Source organism: Astyanax mexicanus, unplaced genomic scaffold (genome assembly GCF_023375975.1).
Source record: "Astyanax mexicanus isolate ESR-SI-001 unplaced genomic scaffold, AstMex3_surface scaffold_31, whole genome shotgun sequence".
Classification (NCBI taxonomy): domain Eukaryota; kingdom Metazoa; phylum Chordata; class Actinopteri; order Characiformes; family Acestrorhamphidae; genus Astyanax; species Astyanax mexicanus.
In genome coordinates this window covers 1,349,886-1,367,564 of record NW_026040041.1, presented here as the reverse complement: position 1 = coordinate 1,367,564, position 17,679 = coordinate 1,349,886, and the positions used below count along the sequence as shown (strand labels likewise).

General features: G+C 39.2%; 1 long non-coding RNA gene and 1 gene segment (V, D, J or C); one reads left to right on the top strand and one right to left on the bottom strand.

Moving 5' to 3' along the window:
- Positions 1-4,782: 4,782 nt before the first annotated feature.
- Positions 4,783-5,949, bottom strand: LOC125788920 (Ig kappa chain V region 3381-like). The segment is given in 2 exon segments: positions 4,783-5,715; positions 5,859-5,949. Coding segments are annotated over 2 exon segments (399 nt in total).
- A 300-nt stretch (positions 5,950-6,249) lies between these two features.
- LOC125788923 (uncharacterized) lies at positions 6,250-8,564 on the top strand. The gene is made up of 2 exons (XR_007429881.1): positions 6,250-6,341; positions 8,089-8,564. It is a non-coding gene; the product is annotated as an uncharacterized LOC125788923 (long non-coding RNA).
- Positions 8,565-17,679: the final 9,115 nt, after the last annotated feature.

The window sequence follows — 17,679 nt, the reverse complement described above, 5'->3', positions numbered from 1 at the left end:
AGAGAATAAAATTGACTTGACTTTTAATAAACATGTATTTAACTAACAGCGACTGCTAATGCTAGCGTAAATGTATAGAGAAACAATAGGAATGAAGGCGCGAAATTAGCCCGAGCTACTTTGAGAAACAGCGACACACGGGCACAATTACCGAGCGAAAATAGCTAAAACTAGAGCGCGAACACACGAGAGATAATTACAGGCTTAAACACGGTTATAGAGCGAAGTTAGCGACCGAAAGAGCGAGAGGAATAACAGCGGGGAGCCGGTAAGGCGCGCGGTTAGCGGGGGCAGTGGTTAATGCTAGTGGCAGAGGCAAGAGCGCCGGCCAGGCGCGCGGCTCGCGGGCCGCGGGAGTGAATGCTCCCCGATGCTGAGCGTCCACCAACACACAAGACCATAGCGGCTCATATTACACAGCAAAACCTTTTAACGAACATATACACTCAAATATCCCTCTTATAGTGCTTTGGAAACATTTATACTTGCACAGTTCCACATATTTCCCCACCTGGATACAGAGAAGACACGGTGTTCCCAGTTCTCAGCTGAATCTGAGACCCATCTCCTGTTGCTCACCTAAGCCACAGCCTAGCGCCCGCCCCCTGGCACTGCTCCCCCTACAGGACTGGATGTTTCACGTTTCACATACAAAAACCCATTCAGAAACCCAAAAGAATATATATTACATGGTACTTACAGAAAGTTGTGTCACATTTAAGTAGTTATTATTTTATATATATATATATATATATATATATATATATATATATATATATATATATATATATATATATATTAAAATATATATAATAACTACTTAAATGTGACACAACTTTCTGTAAGTACCATATAAAACACTGTGTAACTAACAGAACTTTCTGCTTAATAAAGGAGTAAAAGGACTGTAAAAGAGAGCAGAGCTTATTTCTCTGGTTTTACTCAGTTCTTACCATGTAGTTCAACAAATAAGCACTTCAAAAAGAACAACATACAACTTCAAAACAAAACAGAACTGTTTACTGTTTATTATTTATCTCTTTTTTGACACAACCAAGCATGCATTACTGAACTTATATATATACAATGAAAGCTGAGGACAGCTTTTATTGGGGTAAGCAGCTTGCGGGCAGGAGCTTGCCTTCGCCCCCTTGACCCTTCCAAGCCACTTCAAATTTTCTATTTCTCTGATCTATGTATAGGTACATGTTTGAGTAAAATGAACACTGTTATTTTATTCTATAAACTACTGACAACATTTCTCCCAAATACTAAATAAAAATATTGTAATTTAGAGCAGAAAATGAGAAATGGTCAAAATAATGAAAAAGATGCTTTAGTGCTTTCAGATCTCAAATAATGCAAACAAAAGCAGTTAATATTAATTTAGAAACAACTATAATAATGTTTTAAGATTTCAGAAATCAATATTTGGTAGTTTTAATAACCCTGATTTTTAAGCAGTTTTAATATATATATATAAGTTAAATATATATATATATATATATTTAACATGTAAGACCTTATTCTACAAATTATGTTTAAAAAGGGGGTAAATACACATATTCAACACTTTATTCTTATGGTATACTTTTTCACCCTTAAACCTTGTAACATGCTCTAATGTCTTTAAACATATGGCCAAGTATTCCATTCCTGTGCTGTCTTCCTAGTGAAGAATTCCACTCTATAAACCTTAAATTCATTTTTAGAGATTTCTCAGTCAAATAAATAGAGACTGATTAAAATGAACAGTATTGGTACTTATCATCATGTTACTGGGGTTAGTACCTCACACTTACCTGGTTATTACCTAGAACCTGCGAGATATTTCAGTGTAAGGAGACTGTATTGGTACTTATCATCATGTTACTGGGGTTAGTACCTCACACTTACCTGGTTATTACCTAGAACCTGCGAGATATTTCAGGGTAAGGAGACTGTATTTGTACTTATCATCATGTTACTGGGGTTAGTACCTCACACTTACCTGGTTATTACCTAGAACCTGCGAGGTATATCAGGGTAAGGAGACTATATTGGTACTTATCATCATGTTACTGGGGTTAGTACCTCACACTTACCTGGTTATTACCTAGAACCTGCGAGATATTTCAGTGTAAGGAGACTGTATTTGTACTTATCATCATGTTACTGGGGTTAGTACCTCACACTTACCTGGTTATTACCTAGAACCTGCGAGGTATATCAGGGTAAGGAGACTATATTGGTACTTATCATCATGTTACTGGGGTTAGTACCTAAAACTTACCTGGGTATTACCTAGAACCTGTGAGATATTTCAGTGTAATTAAATTGAACTGTCTGGTTCTTACCATCTTGTTAACCAACATAATTACCTAGTACTTTGGACTTTGTACCACCCATGTACCTGTTTATTACCTAGTTCCATTTCAGTGTAATTAGGCAAGACTTTTCTGGTACTTACCACCTTGTTACCCAAAATAATTACTTAGTACTTCCGAGTTTGTACCTCACTATTACCTGGTTAATACCTAGACATTTCAGTGTAATTAGGCAATACTTTCCTGGTACTTACCATCTTGTTACCAAAAATAATTACTTAGTACTTCCGAGTTTGTACCTCACTATTACCTGGTTAATACCTAGAACTTAGGGTACTGTAAAAGAAAGCGTTACCAATATTTTGGTCCTTCTAATGAAAAATTGTATGTTCAGAAATGCTCTGTTAGAACTGCCTTGCTCTGCTAAAAAGGATCTTGCCAGAATCTTGAGGAGACTTAAAATTTCATAGGGGGCTAATAATATCGTCCTCAACTGTATATATATATATATATATGTATATATATATACATATATATATATAGTCACACCTGGCGCTGTAGGCGCTTCTGTCTCTCCCACAATCAGCTCTACCTGCAATCTGCAGCCCAGGATGCACCTCACACTGAAACTACACTGACTCATGATCACATGACACATCACATGCTTCTACCAGGAAGTCGGTCCCCAGAATACTAGGCCTCATGGCCTATAAAAGGGACTCATTTTGCACCTGTGCTCCGCCGAGTACTGATGGTATTTTTCCTCATACAACGCGTTTCTTTTGCCTATTTTTGTATCTCTTGTTTTTTGACCTTGCTTTGTTCACCGACTCTGATTTTTGCCTGCCCTCTGATATTGCCTGCCTGTGTTTGACCTCTGGACTGTTTCTACTCTGGTATGTTGTATTCCTTCTGCTGTTGTTCGCCCCTGTTGATATATTTCTGTCTGACTATCCCTTTGTCTGCTACTTTATTTAATAAAGTCACGTTTTATCTGCATCAGCGCGTGTCTGAGTCCTGTCCAGCCATGACACACATATATATATATATATATATATATATATATATATATATATATATAGCACCTTTAGATTTTACAACTGTGAGATAAAACAAATAATACAAATAAAACTGAAATAAACTACAAAGTGAAATATACAAGTTAGTGGAAAATTAACACTACATATACATATAATACAGAATAAGATATAGAAATAATTTTAACTATACATGCAGAAAAAAAATATTGAAACAAGTAATGCTTAATCTTCCTTTGTTAATTTTGATTTATGTGGTATCTAAGATGGGGAAGGAAGAAAAGCTTGCGCATTTACTTACAATTCCCTACTTTACCACATGATGCCACTAATTCCCGCTCTCTCCGCACACTTTTGAAGGCATACGCATGCCTCAAACCTTGCATAAATGTACGCTCATTTTCACGCCAAGTATTTCTTTCTCACAATTCTTGTGTGAGATGTTGCTTACGCACATTTCTGCCCTCTTTTTATGCGTACGCACTTCACTGAGGAGTTTCCCCTTCCCCCAGAGGGAGGCAGACGCTGCATCTTTTACAGTAAAAGAACAAAAATACATCATATATATTAGCAGTGGGGCCGGTGCATGCAGTTACTGTAAGATAGCATCAGTAGGAATATACTTGTAAAACGTATTCTTTACCTATTAGTTTATCTAAATGTCTGAATAATGGAAGACACAGTTGAGCGTCTGAGGTTGGGCTGCACTCTTTCACCAGCCTCCCTCAGTGATTGGCCGTGGTTCATCAGATGGTCTATGATGGAGGCTCTAATTTCATCAGTGACAGTAGTTCTTACCCTTTGTTGAACACCACCATGCATTCTTACTCCTCTCCCTCGCCTCGGCCCAACTCTTCCTCTTCCTTGTCCAGACATGATTCCTCTTTCCTCTTTTCTTTCCTCTTTCCTCTGCCTGCTCCTGTGCCCACACTGACCAAACTCATTCAAAATAAAGCCCTGTTTTTATGTGTTCCTGTCACTGACAGCAGCTGCTTGTGTCTCTAACTGGGATTGGAATCAGCTGCCTTTTATTTCAGTGATCTGATGTGTAAAATGTGTAAATGTGTAAAAGTTTGTATGACAGTATGAGCTTTTCACCTGATTTTTAGGTTTTCAGTTTTGACTTGCTGTTTGCAAGCATTTGTAAATAAGAGAAAAATTATCCAGAATTGTGTTATTGGGTAACCTTGTGTGTACAGAAAATGTAAGCATTGTAGAAGCATGATAAATGACTGAATTTTCTGTAAAAACAACATTAATTGTGTTAATGGTATAGCCCAAGAAACACTGATTTACTGTGTTTAGAGTTTTGTGACTACAGATTGGAAAAAAGGATTTTAGCAATCGTGAAAAACTGTAGTACTTAAGTACAGTAGTGAAGTAAAAATAATACCCCAATAGAGTGCAGATACAGTATTTTAGTACTTAAGTACAGTAGTGAAGTAAAAATAATATTCCAGTAGATACAGATACAGTATTTTAGTACTTTAGTACTAAGTATAATAAGTATAATTCTGTTTTATTCTTCCTGTAAACACATCACTACTGGATACAGATCAGGACTGCAGGCAGGACAGTCCAGTATCTGTACGCTGTTCTTCCACAGTCATGTATTTTAATGTGGTTTTGTATTATTTCTGCATTAATGCTGCATCACAGAAGTGTAGTGATGCACCTCCATACCATGACTGAACCTGAATTTTGGACTTGTTGCTGAGAACAGTCTGCATGGTACTTTACAGTTTTGTTCTGGAGCTCACGTCGTTCATTTCTTCCAAAAATGATCTGAAATTTTTAATCCCAGTCTCTGGAGAGTGTGTGTGATCTCCTAAGAGTGTGTATCTGCTGCTGCTTCACTGCTACTAGTGAGATGTTCCATCTAGTGGTGAAATCTCTGTTCCACAGTGAGGAAAACTCCCTAAAGAGAGAGAAATGTTCACTACTGTAGAGTTCTGGAGTTGATGAGCTCAGCTGAGTGCAGCTTTATCAGCTGATCTCAGATCAGTGTGTGTTTCTGAGTCTGAGCACTTCCTCTACAGCTGAGGGAGGTTTTTGTACGACGCTCTAACACTGTGTGATCCCGCTGCTATACTGCTGACAGTAATAATCTCCTGCATCTCCAGCCTGAACTCCAGAGATCTGTAGAGAATATTCAGATCCAGATCCACTCCCAGTAAAACGATCAGAAACACCAGACTGACGAGTAGAAGCACGATAGACCAGCAGTTTAGGAGCTTCTCCAGATTTCTGAAGATACCAGGCTAACCAACTATAAATGTTCTGACTGGATCTGCAGCTGATGGTAACAGTCTGTCCTGGAGTCACAAGCTGAGAATTTGGAGACTGAGTCATTATGATTTCCCCAAAAGACTCTAAAAAGAAGAAAAAGTAGAAAAAAGAACAAAAACACATTTAATATATTAGAACACACTGGATTCACCCGTTCACACACATCTAAACTCAGTGATAATAAAGGGGTTAATGTGACTGTTAATATTTAACCCCTGATATTTACCTCCAGTCCAGAGAGTGAGAGTCCAGATGAAGATGGAGAAGAAAGTCATGGTTGCTGTGGGTGAAGTTGCTGGGCAGCAGCTCTCAGTCATGAAGTGTTAAACTCACAGGACTATAAACACTAGCAGAGCACTGAAGCATGGGCTGATAATGCAAAGTGGAACCTCTCTATGGAAATATCTAGAACCCCTCCTGAACCTAAAACACAACAAAGAAAACACTCTAAATATTACAGAACAATATTACACTCACACCATTTTATACACCCAGATTCTGACTGGATACATCTGATACACATCCAGAGGACTGAGTGTGTGTGTGTGTGTGTGTGTGAGTGTGTGTGTGTGTGTGTGTGTGTGTGTGTGTGTGAGTGTGTGTGTGTGTGTGGTTCATCACTGGAGTGTAACAGAGGTTTTTGTACGACGGCTTCATTGGAATGTATCACTGTGGTACACTTTCGGCGGAGGAACTAAACTCACTATAAGTAAGTCTCTATTTTACATTTTAACAAGAAAAATCCAGAATTCAGGAAGATTTTATAATGATGCTAGTTTTTAAAACATGTACAATTAAATATATATATAAATTATAATGACAGAATCATGATATAATGTAATTAATGTAACTGGAGCTAGAAATAATTAAATAGTATATTAGTAACATTTTATAAGACCCATATCAGCTGAAACTTCATCCTAAAGAAATATGGTGAACATATCTGGAATTCAAGTCAAGTCAAGTAGTTTTATTGTCAGTACTGCATATGTACAGGACATACAGAGAATTGAAATTACGTTACTCTCTTCCCAATTTTACAGCAAGTACAGATAATAGATATAATAAAGGAGAATGGGAGACACTATGTGTACAATATAGTTGTATATACAGTTGTTGTACATCAGTTCTGAATATTTTATAATAATAACAATACTGCTTATATAAGTATTATATTTACAATTATCATTAATGTACATGTTCTTTAGCCTAAAGTATCACACTACTGTACATAAACTATGTATAAATGTTTCTATTAAATAAATAAGTAATGATATTTGAGTTGATGAATTAATTTAGATTATAATTACTATATATAGTGGTGGCATTGGATTTTTATAGATTCTATACTCTATATTCACTCTCCAGCCCTGTGTGTCCTCAATATAATGTTTCAGGGTTTTATAATATTTATACATTTAAAAAGGTCTTTTACTATTTACAGTTAATGTAATATAAATATACATGGTTACTACTTCATAAATCATGATGGATAAATCAGGTTGTATGTAATGCAGTTATTTAAAATGCAGTGACACTATTAGACACATTTTAAAATTAAATGAAAATTATTAGGAACAACTTTTCAGCCCTTTTTATAAAGAGGAAACTATTCTATATTATTATTATTCTAAAAATCATTATGTTTATTACTAATCTAATACCTTGTAGTGAGTCATTTTTTAATTTATTGATAAAAAATTATTTATTCCGTTGTAGCTAAAATAAGACCAAAGCATTTACTCATTGCAAATATCCATCAATGTTATTGTTTCTATTAAACATAAACTGATGGACATTGTTTTACGTGTGATTTAGCTTTCTGGACCTTCAAATTAATAAGAAACCTAAAAAGCAGATTAGTAGAACTTAACAGCTTATATAAATTGTCTTATAAATTTGTCTAACATATTGGTTTGTTTTTAAATATTATAAAAATATATAACAATTCATGATGGGTTAAATATGAATAAATCTAAAAATGACTTTGAAACTAACTTTGCTCTAAAGTTTTTTTTTGCTGTAAAGACGTGATGTTGATTATTTGAAGATGTTGATAATAAAGTGAAGATGTTCTCCAGTGCTGGAGAGCATTGGTGCTGCTGCAGAGCTTCCAGTTGTGTCTCTATTGGAGTTGAGATCATTTCCAGAATACACTCACTGAGCGTTCCAGTGTTGGACACAGTTGGACTATTGGAGTTAGTGAATAGATCTGGGAGTGCACTAAATCTAATGCAGTCTGATTACGCTGTGGACTCACTATTAGTGCTTTCTAAATGGATCTTTGTTACTTAGTGACTTTAATCTCACTATACTGGAGTTTGGGGGTCCCACCATCAAGCCTTATACCCTTATACCCCTTATACTACATGGGGGGTGTAGGTAGGTAAAGCTGATTTGGGACCATGTCTGTTCTAAACAGTGTGTGTGTGTGTGTGTGTGTGTTCTCTCTCCAGCCGGTCCCACGGTGAAGCCCTCCGTGTCTCTGCTCCGCCCCTCCTCTCTGCAGCTGTCTGAGGGCTCCGCCTCTCTGCTCTGCCTGCTGTCTGGCTACTCTCCACAGGGGGCGCTGGTCAGCTGGACGGTGGACGGCTCAGAGGTGAAGGACGGGGTTCTGACCAGTGCAGAAGAAGAGAAGAACGGCCGCTACAGCCGCAGCAGCACCCTGACACTCAGCAAAGCACTCTGGGAAAAGGGGGAGGAGTTTATCTGCAACGTCTCCCACGACAACGCGGTTCAGCCAATCAGGTTGAGGAAGAGCGAGTGTGAAGGCTAGCAGCTCCAAGATAGAAGTGAACATAGAGCTGCTTCCACCTGCATCTCCAATAGAGTGTAAATTCTACACAGTGCTGATATTTGTGTCTTTACTCTGGTCAGTGTGCTGTAGCTGTCCCCATACTTTTGCTGTGCTGAAATAAAGCTGGATTTTGGACACTGTGTGTGTTGTATTGTAATGAATGCTGATGATCAGTGTTGGTAGAGAGTGTGTTTAGCTGCAGCTTCAGTGCAGTGCTGTTTGTGTTGTGCTTGAGTGAGTTTGGCTGAATGAAGCTGAACATCTGCTGAAAGTTCTGCTCTATTCTGGGAGAAAGAGGACCAATCAGGACTGTTCATGCAGATCTGAGCTCCACTGGTTGGAGGGGGGTCTGGTTTCACTTCTGTCTTCTGTCTTTACTGCTGCTGATAACAGTAAACACGAGTCCAATCAGATCAAACACACATTTAACAAAGTTTCAGATAAATTTAGGAAGAGTTTTCTACATGGGTATTAAAAGTTATATTTAGATTTAATTAGATTTAGATTAAATATTACCCTGAAAACTTCTCTCTCACATGTATCAGGACTAGGAATGTACTCTTAGTGCACCTCTTTAATGCTACAGATACCTTGTATAGATTAATTTAATATAAATGATTAAATCTGAGCCATATTACGTCAAAGACATGGTTTATCTGGCAACAGTTGTAGATTGTAGTCAGATTCTCAAGGTTGTGCTCCAGTATTTCCAAACTTAGAACCATCCAACTGGGAACTTTTTACTATGGGTGTTATATTGGCCTCATGAATGGGTTCCAACCAGAGTCAATTATCAGATCAGGAGGGGTTAGATATGGGCACGCCCCTTAAATGGAGCCCATGTGAAATTAAGGTTGGCTGTAATGACGAGGTTCATTTTGGGAGTCCAACTTAGTCTCAGTAAAAACTATAAAACTTGAAACCCATCTAGCCCATGTTTTTAGAGCATGTTGGCTGTGTTTATTTCAGAGATTGAGAAAAGTAGATGTTATATATGCTATCCATCCTCAAAGAGAGTTCTCACATTCATCAGCAGGTATTTCTTATTGTGAAATGCTGTAGGATTCTCAGGTAAGGATTTTGACCTCCTAGGAAACAGTAAAAGAATAAAATGCTTAAAACAGGTTATTCCTTAATGGAATTGGAAATTACTGAGACATTGGTTACTACTCTATCCAGACATTTAGTTTTCTCTAGAAAAGTGTATTTACAAAACCTATAGAAATAAGTATACTCATTCTTTTAGATCTGCAAAGAAGAAATACTTCAGTGAAAAAATAAAGACTCATTCACAAGATACTAAAACAACATGGAAAGTAATAAATCAGTTGCTACAGAGAGAAAAGGCTGCTATAGAGGTACCATACAAAATTATTTCAACAATCCATCTGATATTGCTAATAAATATAACTGTTTTTTTGTAAATATTGGTTGTGAAATAGTTAACAGTATTCGGAATTGTAATGGTAACCCACTGGACTTTATAACCAGAACATTTCCTGTGATATCTTCTTTTACGTCTGTTGATAACCAAGAAATAAGTGATATAATTGATGAATTAATAATATCTTCAGCTGGTCATGACAATATTTCTGCATTTCTTGTTAAACAGTTAAAGCATGAAATATTGCAGCCACTAGCTTATATTTTTTCATTCTCTTTGAGAACTGGCATTGTGCCAGCAGATTAAAAATTTGCCATCGTTACTCCAATGTTTAAAGCAGATGATCCATGTTGTTTTAACAATTATAGACCTATATCAATTTTGCCATGTTTTTCAAAGAAATTAGAAAAAATAATACATAAAAAGAATAGTCTTTCATCTAGATTCTAATTCAGTTTTTTATAAACATCAGTATGGTTTTCGGAAACATCATTCTACTTTTATGGCTCTGACAAAATAACCTCTGCACTAGAAAAAAATACATGTTAATTAAGTTTGTCTTTATAGATGGCGTCTACTCTAGTAAAGCTGAATTGCTTTGTGGTGTCCCACAGGGTTCTATTCTGGGAGCATTATTATTTCTTATTTATATTAATGATTTGTCTAATATTTCATATTTTCCCCCAATAAAGTTTGCAGATGATGTAACTCTAATAAATTGCCATTCAAATTTTAATTCATTAATTAAGGATGCAAATACTGATTTAGCTGCTTATGCAACCTGGTTTAAATTAAACAAACTTGTCTTAAATATTAAAGAGTCAAGTCAAGTCAAGAGGCTTTTATTGTCATTACATCTGAGTACAGGTACACAGTGTAGTGAAATTACGTTCCTCCGGAACCATGGTGCAACATAGAACAACAAGCAATAGACAACATAAAGTGCAGGAGTGACGACAGTGCAACATAAAATTATAAAATTATAACACTAAATAACAATAAATACAATAAATACAAAAGACGAGACAATTTAAAGGCAAGGCAAGGCAAGGCAAGGCAAGTTTATTTATATAGCACCTTTCATACACAACGGTCATTCAAAGTGCTTTACAAGTTAGAAAATACACAGAGAAATCAAATAAAAAAAAAACATGTAAAAGATTAACAGTAAAAATGGAAATAAAAACTAAAATAAGAATAAAGCATGATTGATTAAAACATGATTAAAACAAAGAGGATTAAATTAAAAACATGTAAAAGAACAACAAGGAATTAATAAGAATAAAGCATGAATAAAACATGATATAAAAGTGCCGTTACAGAATAAAAGTGGGCGGAGCTGCAGTGTTTTAAGCTGAGCTGAAAGCCTGATCAAACATGTAGGTTTTCAGTCTAGATTTAAACATGTTTAGTGTTGGAGCTCTTCTAATGCTCTCTGTTAACTGGTTCCATTTAAGAGCAGCGTAGTAGCTAAACGCTGCCTCTCCGTGTTTAGTTTTTACTTTAGGCGGCTCTAACTGAGCAGTTCCTGATGATCTAAAGACAGGACAGTGCAGTACCGATACGGTATAATAAAGTGTATAGTGAGGATAAGGTGCAGAGATGTGTGACATACTGTAACATATAGAACATATATAATCACAGCAGTTACTGAGGTAGAGTTTATAGTTTTTAAGAGTGCAGCAAATATTGCTGATAGGAATAAAGTCATGTCAGCCTCTGTGTGCTGAGTGTGAGTGTGTGTGTGAAGCTCAGTCTTTGTGAGTGTAAAGGGGGGGGGTCAGTTCAGGTTTGCGTGAGTGTGGTGGGTGAGTGGTGGGTGGGGTGGGGTTCAGTTCTGTCTCTGTGCGTTGAGAAGTCTGACTGCCTGGTGGATGAAGCTGTTGCAGAGTCTAGTAGTGGAGGCTCGGATGCTCCTGTATCTTCTGCCGGACGGAGTTTACCTGCACCGTCTAACTACATTATTTTTTAAAAGCATATCAAAAATGACAATTGAATCCGTGATGTTGACTAATGTCATGTGGTCCCTGTCTGTTCTCGTGTTTCTGTGTTTATTTACCTTTTTCTGTGCCTGTCTCTGCTTGTGCCTGTGAGTGTGTCTCCCACGTGATCCGTGCTCCTCAGTGTTTCTTGCCCTCACCTGTGTATCATTTGTAACTCCGCCCCTTAGCCCCAGGTGTTCTCTGTTTCCCGTGTGTGTTACACTATTTATAGTCCGTGCTCCCTTTCCCTCGTGTCGGTTCTTGTGCTTTGTTAGCCTGTTGTGGTTGCGTCTCTGTGTCTCATGTTTCTTGTTTTCAGTTTAGTTTCCGTTTATTTGTTTATTTTTGTCTTTTGTTATCTGTATAATAAATACACTCGCATTTGCATCCGCTCTCCTCGTCCCTCCTTCACGCACCCTGACAGAAGAACCGACCAAACTATGGATGCAGCGAGTGGCGTCTACCTGGGTTCCAGATTGGCGATCCGCCGCACCTCCCTTTCTCGCGGCGTGCTGGAGGAGCAGCCTCCTCTCAACTCCTCAGCTAGCCGGCGCCGGAGGAGGAAAAGACGGCAGCGGCGTTCTCAGCGCTCCCGCTCGCCCGAGGAGGACCCTCTCAAGGGGGGAGCACTTTTTGGGGGGGCGCACCGTGTTGGCAGGGACGCAGGTTGTGAGGAGTCTTATTTCTGGGACTATGTAGACTTCCTCACACCTGCGTCCAGCTCGGAGGAGGAGGAGGGAGATTACCTCCCTACACCAGCCCGTCTGCCGTTGCCTCCAGGGGCAGTCCTGCCTCCCGCATGCCTTTGTCCGCCCTGGTTCCTGACCGGCGACCCAGCGCCCTCCGAGCCGGACTTCACCGGCGGACCAGCGCTTCCCGCGCCGGACTTCACCGGCGGACCAGCGCTCCCCGCGCCGGACTTCACCGGCGGACCAGCGCTCCCCGCGCCGGACTTCACCGGCGACCCAGCGCTCCCCGCGCCGGACTTCACCGGCGGACCAGCGCTCCCCGCGCCGGACTTCACCGGCGGACCAGCGCTCCCCGCGCCGGACTTCACCGGCGGACCAGCGCTCCCCGCGCCGGACTTCACCGGCGGACCAGCGCTCCCCGCGCCGGACTTCAACGGCGGACCAGCGCTCCCCGCGCCGGACTTCACCGGCGGACCAGCGCTCCCCGCGCCGGACTTCACCGGCGGACCAGCGCTCCCCGCGCCGGACTTCACCGGCGACCCAGCGCTCCCCGCGCCGGACTTCACCGGCGACCCAGCGCTCCCCGCGCCGGACTTCACCGGCGACCCAGCGCTCCCCGCGCCGGACTTCACCGGCGGACCAGCGCTCTCCGCGCCGGATTTCACCGGCGGACCAGCGGCCTCTGCACCTACCCCTGTGCCCGTGGCTCCCGCCGCCACGCCCACTCCCAGGCCCCGCCTTTCCAGGCCTGCTCCGAGGCCCCCTGACTTTGCCTCCCGTGGTGTACCCAGGCTACCCCCACAGACTTTGTCCAGCCCTGGGTACCCATCTATGTTTCTCGTACCCCTGTCTCTGCCTGTCATGGTTCCCGTCTCTGTCTATGTTCCAGTCTCTGTCACTCGTGGTTTTTCTGTTCCAGTCCCCGTCACCGTGTTTGTTTCTGTCCCCATTACTGTTTTCGTTCCGGTCCCTTTGCCCAGTAATGTCCAGTCCCCGTTTTCTGTTCAGTCTCCTCTCGGGTGTCCTCTGTTCTAGTCTTGTGTTTTGTTTTGTTTTTTGGTTTCCACCCTCTCCTGACCGGCTCCTGGGGGTTTGTTTTTTCGCGCCCCAGGAGTTGCGCGTTAAGGGGTGGGTTCTGTCATGTGGTCCCTGTCTGTTCTCGTGTTTCTGTGTTTATTTACCTTTTTCTGTGCCTGTCTCTGCTTGTGCCTGTGAGTGTGTCTCCCACGTGATCCGTGCTCCTCAGTGTTTCTTGCCCTCACCTGTGTATCATTTGTAACTCCGCCCCTTAGCCCCAGGTGTTCTCTGTTTCCCGTGTGTGTTACACTATTTATAGTCCGTGCTCCCTTTCCCTCGTGTCGGTTCTTGTGCTTTGTTAGCCTGTTGTGGTTGCGTCTCTGTGTCTCATGTTTCTTGTTTTCAGTTTAGTTTCCGTTTATTTGTTTATTTTTGTCTTTTGTTATCTGTATAATAAATACACTCGCATTTGCATCCGCTCTCCTCGTCCCTCCTTCACGCACCCTGACAACTAAAGTGCCTAATTCAAAGTTTTCGGGAATCATTATTGATGAAAATTTGAGTTGGAAAGAGCAAATAGACTGGGTTAGTAGAAAAATAAATAAATCTATAGGTATAATAAGGAGGATTAGTTATCTGGTTAACACAAAATGTCTTCTTACTCTTTACTATAGTCTTATTTAACCATATCTTTCATATTGTAATATAGTTTGGGGGAGTACATATTCTACTAGTCTTAGTTTGTTTGTATTGCAGCACAATTAAATTTATACACACCATCTGCTCCTCTATTTCAGAAACTTCAAATTCTCTCAATTTACAATATTAATATATTTCAAATGTGTATTTTTATTCATAAAATTTATTCAAATCATGAAAATATCCCAGAGCAATTCAAAAATTACTTCATTACAAAAACAGAGATTCATAAATATTCAACTCGTCAGTCTTTAGATCTTCATCTTCCAAAATTTCTCTATTGTAGAGGTAAATTTTCAATAAGATATCGGGGGACAAAACTGTGGAATGATTTTAACCATTTGGCAAAAAAATGTTCATCTGTAAAACATAAGCGGTGTTTAAAAGATCATTTGATTATTGTTTTGTGATCATTTTTTAGTGTTTTTTGTCATATAGTTGAAATGTGATATTCTTCTGTTATGTTCATTATAATACATTTTTTGTATATTATTAAGGTAGAGGCTTTATATAAGCCCATGTTAGCCATTTGCAGTATATGTATGTTGTTTTTTTTGTTTGTGCAAAAATAAAAACACAAAATACAAATAGGGAGGAAAATGTTCTACAAATATTATGTTTATAGTGGATACATTGACAGTCCTGAGCAAAAAGCTCTGGAGTCTTCATTGTTTATGGAGGTAAATAAAAGAACAACCTTCAGAAACACATTTGGGATGTTTGAGTTTAATGTGATTCCATTTGGACTATATTGGGCACCAGCATGTTTCTGAATTTAGATGTTTCTACTGAACCAGAACACCAGTAAACTCTCTGTAGACTCATTATTGCTGCTTTTGAGACCATGATGGCATCATCTGCAAACCCAGGATCATCTGAGATGACTCTTTAGAGATGTAGTATTTAATATAAAGGATATATTAGAATATAAATATAAGGAGTGACAGCACACAGCCTTGTGCTACTCCATTACTGAGATTCAGCAGGTCTGATACACAGTACTGGTGTTTGTAATGATGATATTGATGCCTGGTTAATAATGAGAAACACCATCATGAACACATATAAAGAACAAACTGTTTTATTAGCATCAACACCAAGACAGAATGAAGGTGAAGGATGAAGGTGTGGAGGAGGAGGGATAGATGATGGATGGGTTAATAAGCAATAATGCATCCTAACTTGGAACATGGAGAAAATCTCTCCCACGGGTAGTCAGGAGATCAAGAAAATGACTTCCTGTTCCTGCCCCCTAACAATCCCTATGTTCTACCTATGTCCTGCCTGCAGGACTATGGGAACTGGAGTTTGTAAACTCTCTGTGTGTTTAGGTTAAGTTGTGTGTCAGTTTGTGTTGTGTTAGTGTGTTAGTTTTGTGTTGAATTGTAAGTTACAGGTTTTCTCGATTGTTTATACAAATATTCTGAAAGCATGCCTTATATTCTCAGAACTCTACACACAAATAAAACCACACACAATTGTCAAATTTAAATGTTATCTCTTCTCAAAACGGTGCTTTGTTTTCAGATGACACACACAGACCATCATATGAATAGGCTTTTATAAAAAGCAGTTGAACTCTGATGTGCTCAATGTAAAACACTTCTTCAACATTCATCCTAATGACTTAGCTCTTTTATGTTCATTGTTAGATTTACTACAAACAGGACATACATAAAAGTGCTGAAAAATAGTTTAGAATATTGTTTTTACTCAGAACAAACAATTACACAATAACAAATATATTTTATTTTTCTCACATAAGCAATGTATACAGTGTACATCACAACCAACGCAAAGTTGCACATACAGTGATCTAAATACAAAACAATAGAAGAATTTACTGTATAAAGTTACAGTAAAACCAAATGCAGCATCCTCTCTTCCAATGTTGGAAACCCTTCAGTTTTTCAATAGAAATAGTAAAATACTGTAATACATTTTCCAAATACTTGAAGCATACTTTATATTTACAGCTATAAAGAACTGGTCACATACAATACTGTACTACTGTACTCACTGATACTGTATAGATATGCAGTACTGCAGTTTAATAGTTAATAGTGAAAGTAGATTTCTTGCCTGTTCTCTTTTCATAGAGTCTGGATGATGGATGCTACAGTTTATCTGCTGAAATTTGCATGTATTCTTTTTCCAGCCTACCTCACTGTTAGCCAATGGATGACCACATGGTCGAACAAAGTGGCTCGGATCTCATCAGAGATTTAGGTCCATAGCCTTCCTCATCCTCCTCCTCTTACTCTCACTCCTCTGACTCTTCCTCTGTTTCCAATGATGGCAACAACCTGTTGGAGCTCACCTGTTGCTCTTTCATGCTAAAGCTCTGATTGATAAATCTAAACCTGTGTGAAAGGTGTTTGTCCATGTGACAAGTTAATGTGTAGAGTAGGGCAGTTAACTTTACAGTATTGAATAACAGTGTGTTCCTTGTGTAAACAAGAGATTTTCTGCATGAAAATTGTGCCAAATGCAGAAAATTGTGTGTAGTGTTTTGAAAAAAAAAAAGTGTTTTATAGCTGCAGTTTGAGTGTAAAGCAGGACTTGTGATTGTAGTTTAGCAGAACTGGTTCAGGAGGTTGAGATACATGAGTTACATGTTGTGGACATTGTGTCTCCAGTACCAGTATGTGTGTGTAAACAAACAAGAAAAACTGTAAGATGTTAATGTATGTGTTATTGTGCTGGTGTTAGTGTGTGTGTTGAGTTGTGAGTAAATGTGTTGAGTTGTATGTTATTGTGTGTATTGAGTTTTGTGTTAGTATGTTTGTGTGTGTGTATGTAGTGTGTGTTAGTGTGTATGGTGTGTTAGTGTGTGTATCTCCTGCAGTAGGTGCAGCAGTGCAGTGTGTGAGTGAGGGGGTTTTTGTACAGCTCTGTAACACTGTGTGAACGACCAGGTGTTACTGATATAGTGAGCACTCTGACAGTAATAATCTGCTGCATCTCCAGGCTGGATGTTACTGATGGTCAGAGTGAAGGAAGATCCAGATCCACTACCACTGAAACGAGCTGGAGTTTCACCATAATTTGTATCTGCATAATAAATCAGGAGTTTAGGAGCTTCTCCAGGTTTCTGCTGATACCAGGCAAGACAGTCATCTGAAGAATAACAGCTTGCTGGTGCAGAACTGAATCTGCAGCTGATAGAAAGTGATTCTCCTGCAGAAACTGATTTCACTGTAGGAGTCTGATCCACAGTCACCTGACCACTGGATTCTGAAAGAATGAATAAATAAAATAAATGAAATCTTACAGTTATTAGAAAATGTAAAAGATGAGAAACAGTATGTTCTATTGTACTGTATAAGTACAGAAATGAATTTAGAGCTGCAGATAGAAATGAAGGACTTACCCTGAATCCAGAGAGTGAGAGTCCAGATGAAGATGGAGAAGAAAGTCATGGTTGCTGTGGGTGAAGTTGCTGGGCAGCAGCTCTCAGTCATGAAGTGTTAAACTCA